We start from the raw sequence: 7,697 nt of genomic DNA on the forward strand, positions 1-7,697 counted from the left end.
ACTTTTTACATCCTTCTCTCATCCTGATGCTGGATCACAGAGTGTGATCCGAAACATTGATGATAAAAAAACTTACACAATCAAATCCAGAAGCAACATCATCATTAGAAATGGATTGTGAAAATCTAATATTATTAATATGAATATGTTGTTAAGTCATAAAGACTTATGGATCCTAAGACACATGAGATTTTCATAGAGAGGAATGTTCACTTTAAGGAAAGTTCACCCAACTTATCCTCTAATCCTCTTCGTACTCCATACATTGTGGAAACTTATAGTGACACCAACAATAGTGATTCAACAGAATCATATATATAGGATCCTATTGATAGTTGTAGTTTGCGGTCACATCATCAACATACACCACATGCATATATAGCCATAGTGATAGGTTGAGCATAGTAGGGTATGCCTTGTCTCCTAGCTCCAACATCAGTGGATGACTTCTTGACAGATATTTTAGGGTTGTTTCTGGAGTCACATGTAGTAGATTTGGGAGACATCATTGATGATATGCATCTTCTCTTTGATGAAGAAGATCCCTTTTTAGTTTTTGTAAGGGCTCACTTTGACCCTCTTGTCCATTCACTACATGACCAGTCTTCAAAGGTTGATATGATTGTGGATTCTTATATACAATAGTTGCAGGAGATCTCTTTATCATTTGAGGAGATGGTTGGTTCTTTGGGATAGGTTCTACATCCATCCTTGATAGATCTCCACTCACTCTTTTCAATAGCATTGGAAGGGGTGATAGTCAGTATCAACACAAGGATAGTTGAGCAAGTTTCAGAGGCATCCTTTTTCATCAAGGTTCTTTCTACACATAGGGGAAGCATCTAATTTGTACCTATAATAATGTTTCTTCCAAAGGGAAGGAACATTATTTAGCAGTCCTGGATCAGCTTCTATATTGGAGCAACTATCACCGATCAACACTCTACATTACAGGGGGGGAGGGGGTGCAGGACTACCTTGTCTCCTTTCTTATTCTCTCTCTTGTGGGAGGGACCTTTTGCTCCTTTTGTATTTTTTCCTTCTCATACTTCTCTTTTGTATATACTTGATGTATGTCATAATGGTGGAGTCTTGATTACTCCATCCATCCATGGATCTTGATTTTTCATTTCTCTTTTTGGGGGAGGGTTTTTCCCATTAGATTTTCTCTCTTTCTCTGCTTTATGAGAGATTGCATTGCATTATATACATGGGTACATAACATGGCCTAGTAGCCAGGACCCATCTTCATTTCATCTTAGCTTTCATAAACTTAAGTGCATTTTGTAAGTCACACTTAAGGGGGGGTGTTGGTGTAAATAAGTATTTACTTATTACACTTTAATTAAGTTTACTTAGGTCAATGTATTATTTTATTATTTATTAGTTGAGACACTTAAGAGTTTGTACACTCTTATGAGTTGTCATGTTGACAACACTAGAGTAAGCAACTCTAATTCAGCACATGGTGTCTACAACAATGAAGTTTTCATAATTAACTGAGTTGTCATATAGACAACATAGTTATTAGCACTCCTATTTTAAAACATGGTGTCTACAACATAATTTTGTGTGCCACACCTTTGTAGGCTTATCCTCTCATCATTGCACTTACTCATGTGCTTAATGGAGGATAATCCACTTCTCGTGGACACGTGCTTGGTTGTAAGACTTATTAGTATATTTTTTTCTAAGCATTCTAGAAGCATTCCAGAGGCTTTTATATACAAGCACTCCTAGTGTACTTTTACACATAGAATTGAATATCACATCTTCATTCTGATCATACTATTTTGGTCTACTATTGTGTTTTTGTTTGAGTTCCTTGATCTTGGGTGATTTTTCCCTAAGGAAAATTCTTATAGTCTAATCAGATACCAGTTGATAAAGGAAGATGCCAGAGCCTTGTAGGAAGATTGATGTACTTAGCACACACAAGGCCAGCCCTTGCCTATGCATTAGGTATTGTTAGCTAATTTATGCATAATCCTAGAGAACAACATATGAATGTAGTTATGTGCATTTTGAGGTATCTCAAGTCTGCTCTTGGAAAAGGAATTTTATTCAGTAAAAATGAGGATTACCGAAGTGTGGATACATATACTAATGTTGACTAGGTTGGAGTAGTAGATGATAGGTGTTCTACTTTAGGGTATTTCACCTTTATAGTAGGTAATCTCATTACATGGTGAAGCAAAACATAGAATGTTGTTGCACGATCAAGTGCAAAGGTAGAATTTAGAAGTATGGAACTTGGAGTATGTGAAGTGTTGTGGCTAAGACTTCTCCTAAGAGATTTGGTTTGTTTGCCTAGGTGGCCAATTCAACTAATTGTGCCAATAAAGTAGGATGTGATATTGCTCATAATCTAGTTCAACATGATTGTACAAAGCATGTGGAGGTAGATAAATTATTTATTGAGGATACTTTGGATGAGAAGATTATGGAGTTTCCTAAGATTCAATCAAAGGATTAGTTGGCTAATATTCTTACCAAAGCAGTTTTAAGGTGAGCGTTCTCAAAGTTTTTGGGCAACTTGGGCATGTTCGATATCTATGCACCAACCTGAGGGAGAGTGTTGCAATATTGGAATGTTTCTAATATTGGATTGATTCATTCCTAAACTTGATTCTTTCGTAAACTATTCTTTCCTAAATTGATTCTTTCTTTTCCTGTAGCTGTATGCATAGTGCACACAACTATATATGTACCTATACAGTTTTATGTGAATACAAGAATGAAAAATATTCTTCTTGATTTCTGATTTTCAAGTTGAATTTCCAAATTTATTAACATTAAATAAAAGAAGCTATTTTCTTAGTTCTTATAAGAAATCTCTCAAGTTGAATCCAAATGAATAGTTTTCAAATATTGCTTCAAGATTTTTAACTCTCAGCATTGATCTATAGCAAGACTACTGTATGATTTGCAGAATTGCTATGACATATTTATGACGAAGAAATACCACACCTCTCTTAAATCTTGATTATGCATTATCTTTATATAGATAGGGTTTTTCTTTCTACCCTTTGAGAGGATGTTTTGAATTTGTTGACATTGCTTCTAATGGTTTTTTTAATGAACTTCTCTGAATAATTAGATTTGGACTTGTATATGATAAATGTCAGAAAATTATCTAAAAGATTGAAGCACTTCTATTTCAGAAGGTCTTCCCTTTAGCCAATTGCTTTGGATATGTTTCGAGGACTATATAGACCACCTTGCTAGAATTGAAAATCAAAGAGCCTCCTCTTCTTATATGATGCATCATCCACTCTACTTCGGAGATTAGTACCAGCTCTTGCTAGTATGTTTGTGACTTAGTTGAAACCAGGGAAGAATAGTTCTTTTGCTTATCTTTCCTCTATTGGATTCCTTTTCTCTATGTTCTCCCTTTTTTGTGTTGTCATTCTACTTATGGCTCATTCCTTCAGTAGTCTTTCTTTAACTTGAATAACTCATGTTTGTACTATGTACGACTATCCTTAAACATCACACACTAAGGAGAAAATTAAGCTTGAACAAAATAAGTCAGCTTTGACTATTTAATACTTTTAGTGTTTGAATGAAGCTTAGTGTGTGATGTCTATACTGACTATTTACAGTGGTAACTCAAAATCTGAATTAAGATATCTAGTTTCATCTTTGCTTAGATAGTAGATTATAAGGTGGCTGGTTTTGTATTTGCCCCTATGACTTAATCATAAATTTTAAGCTATTTTCATCTACTGAAAATACATCCAACTTTAATAAACACCGGTGAAGATTGTATATAATTTAAATGTACTTAATAAGTATGGTAAATATTAAAATAATAGGAACAAGCTTATCAACTAAATTGGAAAGTGCACATCCATATCTTTATTGTATCTCCCATTATTTATTTAATATTTTCGCCATCGTTTTAGTCGGTCCAATTAAAATGTTAGTACACGCCTAAACCTTTTCGTTAATCAAAATGTTCGCGCAGTCTAACAAAAGAGAAACATCACTCATATACGACGCCCTGTTAGAAAGACATTAAACTATTTAAGAGCAAATTATACACAAATCACAAGTTCGGCAAATATCATATGTTCACATCTTCCTATATCATTTTGTTGTTGGCTTTTAGAAACTATGTAAAAAGTCATTTAATTATTTATTAAAATATTATAGCTGTCAGAATATAACACCGTGTGTGCTGTTAAAATAATGTTTATCACATTGTAGTCCGATTGACGATTGCGGAACATAAGGGGCAAGCGTCATAAAATCTTGGATTTCTTTCTTGATGTAAGAATACAATGTTGAATTAGCTATTGAACTGTTTGTCAGGTAGAATGGGCTTTATGAAAGCAGAAAATGACTGCATAAACTTCATTTTTATAAATGTTAATGCCATACAGTTGTAGTGGACAAGCATATGTAGGCATCTTAGAGAATGACAACTGGCTAAACAGTTTAGTCTTATAAAACGAATGAGGATAAAATAATAATTGTGTAGTAGGATCATTGTTTGGCATGCATGATGATGCATCTGTCAACAGATATAGAAGCGTGTTTTAATAGTAAACGATTTACGATAATGATATGACAATTAATCTAAACCTCTGCTGGATTGTCGCCTCTTCCCAAATTGCAAGAAATACATAATTGCTCATTACAACTCACAAAGTACTGTTCGCAAATGGTACCGTTTCTAAACGGAAAATACCAGGGAAGTTTACCGCATTTAGTACGCCTCCATTAAGTCATTTTTCTGGTTTTTTCTTCTGCTAGAGAGTTTTATGAATATGCTGCCTACATTTTCATTAATGAAGTAAACTGAAATTTGTGGGAGGATATAAAATTTGGAAAAATAGTTGCCATTTGAAGGTCGATTTGGGTAGAGAAACATAAACCGATTCAATTAAGATATGTTTTGCAGATCTTGTGGCGAATGACTGGAGGCAATTTCTTGAACACTGCATGAGTAGCGCTGTAATTGTATTCCAAATGGAGTGATGGCACCACTGCAGTTAATCGAAAGTACGGCGCAGCAAACAAGCACTGCTGATCTTGAGTTTAACGACTCTTCAGAATATGAGATCAGGCAAGCCTCTGCAAGGTTTTTAACTGGCCAGTTCCCATCAGAATATTATATTAATAGGTATTCTGATTATTTTCTTTCTAATAACTTTCACAGGCCTTCATTTCGAGAAAGATGAGTCCCTTTTAGCTGGCCTCCTTCGCCCTTGGCAAATAGATACATGCAAAAACAAGGATCACAAATCTTCATCGACAGTAGGGCGCAATCGTCAAATACTTTTGATCTCAGTATTACACTTCTTTACAGTGTAAGATCGAGAGAGCCTCTTCTATGTTTTCGGATGACCAGTTTCGACAGGAATATTCCACCAATAGGTGTTATAACGATGAGTACTCGAGCGATAGATTACCAAGGCTTTCATTTATTGAAAAAAAATCCCATTTAGCTGGCCTCTTTTGCCTTCGGCAAACACTCAAATACTGGGGATCCCTTCATTGGATTATCCATCTAGCGGCAATCGTTGTTCGCCAAACCATCAGGTAAGTAAAATTTGCCTTGTTTTATTTATTATCATACTACTAGCATGATTTAATCGTCTAATTTTTTGGGTCAAATTTATTTACTTATGACATGAATTTATTTCTCATGAGGATGATGAAACACTTAAAATATAATTGGATCTATGCGATGTTCATACAGGTCAATCACCAGAACTTTCTGGGAGGTTGTCTATTCCAGTATTACTTTGCTTGAATGTGTTTAACTACAAAGTAACTCCATGGTTAGGCCCGCTCTGCTTGCAACCCCATTTGCAAAACCTGAGTACTCTCCAAGTGGGGTTGCATGCAAAGTAAGTTTAACCATGAGTTGGTGAAGATTTTGGAAATGGGATTGCAAGAAGAGTGAGTTTAACTATGGAGGGAATTCAGTAGTTAAATGCGTTCAATTTGGAGTAGTATTAGGATGGGCGAGTCCCTGTGTTTCACATCACCTAGATCAAATGAATGCTAAGTGATCCATTCATTCTCATGAAAGATGAGTTCATGCCAACAATGAAACACAGGTCAATAAGTTTGATTCCAAATAAATCACAATTGAATTCTGATAGTAATATCAGAATCTAATTTACTGTGGCACTTATTTTATTTTCCTAGACTGCATGTTATCTTAATTTCCTTGTAACCTGTGTTGAAAAAGACCAGCAACAGGCGTCCAAGAGGAATGGGAAAGTACCCTTTCTGTTAAGGATACATTCGGGCCATTTTCACATATGTCTTGGCCTCTGCAGTCAGACTGTTCTCTGGAAAACACTGGACGGAGCCTCCACTTCATTTATTCGTTTAACATTCAAGCTTCCCGCTCATTTCACCTTCGTACTTTGGCTTATTGCTTCAGTAAGCTTCGTGCTCATGTCAGGAGCATATATGCTAAAATGCATCTTTCATTTTGAGACTGTTCGCATGGAGTACTGCGATCGGGTGAGGGTGAACTACTTGTTTGTTCCATGGATAGCAGGGATGCTATTGAGAATGGGACTTCCTTCAGACATAGCGCCAGATAAAGTGCACCCTGTAGTGTGCTGCATATTCATGGCTCCCATCGTAGTTATGGAGGTCAAAATATACGGGCAATGGTTCACCAGAGGAAGAAGATCTCTTGCTCAATTTGCAAACCCTTCCACATATTTATCAATCATTGGAAACTTCGTTGTTGCTCGATTGGCAAATAGGGTGGATTGGAAGGAAGTTGCAACGTTCTTCTTTACGGTGGGATTAGTTCACTATGCAGTTGATTTCATCACACTTTATCAGAGATTCTCCTCCGACATCACTGTTTCGAGAAAGATAACTCCCCTGTTTTTCCTATTTATTGCTGGTCCGAGCTCTGCAAGTGTGACATGGGTCGGCATCTCTGGATCTTTCGATACGGTCTGCAAGATGCTTCTCTTTCTTTCACTTTTCTTCTATTCCGCCTTGGTTAGTATCGCAAGATTTTATGCTTCGTCCAGAACTCTTTCAATGTAAAAGAGACACTAATATGCTTTACTTTTATTATATTGCGCTTTGCAGATTATGAGAGTGAATTTTTTCCGTGAAACGATGTGGAGCTTTTCAGTGATTTGGTGGGCATGCGCATATCCCATGACAATTAACATCAGTGGCTGCAATCAAATATGCAGCAGAAGTAAGGCACCCAGTTGCTTGGAGTTTAGCACTAGTTTTGTCATCTGCTTCCATAGGCATTGTTTTATTTCTGGCTGTCTTCACCGCTATGGACTTGTTACTTGGCAGAAACCACTTATTTCCTGATGACAGGGTCTTAATCGCCTGCGTGCGCCAAAACGGGAAAGGTTCTCTCAGAAAAAGAAAATACCGCCTTTGGTCGTATCGAACTCATCAACTGGCCGCAGGATTGGCAGTGAAATCCGAATGCAGATTGGATTGAGTGATCAGATTACATGATCAAGGTTTTTCTTAGTTGAAGTGCCCTATTAGACAAAGTTTTCCAATTACTAGTTTTGATGCAACAGGACATCATGTTTATAAATTCGTTTCAGTTTTAGATTTACTGATATGATTGTACTTTTCTTTTTTCAATGGAATGCTATGAATTAAAATAATACATTTGGAAGAAGTACAAAGTTCCTTCTGCTATTAAAAAGTTTACGTAATTGGATATGTATAAT

The 7,697-nt window shown here is 36.2% G+C and overlaps 1 protein-coding gene across 1 annotated transcript; it reads left to right on the forward strand.

Moving 5' to 3' along the window:
• Window positions 1–4,985: 4,985 nt before the first annotated feature.
• LOC149579925 (S-type anion channel SLAH4-like) lies at window positions 4,986–7,473 on the forward strand. Its single transcript, XM_089802736.1, has 6 exons — window positions 4,986–5,131; window positions 5,457–5,550; window positions 5,711–5,735; window positions 6,209–6,987; window positions 7,081–7,200; window positions 7,327–7,473. The coding sequence occupies exons 1-6, from the start codon at window positions 4,986–4,988 to the stop codon at window positions 7,471–7,473; spliced, it is 1,311 nt and encodes a 436-aa protein (XP_089658862.1).
• Window positions 7,474–7,697: the final 224 nt, after the last annotated feature.

Source organism: Cupressus sempervirens, chromosome 1 (assembly GCF_028749045.1).
Source record: "Cupressus sempervirens isolate cs-2001-9-10 chromosome 1, ASM2874904v1, whole genome shotgun sequence".
Lineage (NCBI taxonomy): Eukaryota > Viridiplantae > Streptophyta > Pinopsida > Cupressales > Cupressaceae > Cupressus > Cupressus sempervirens.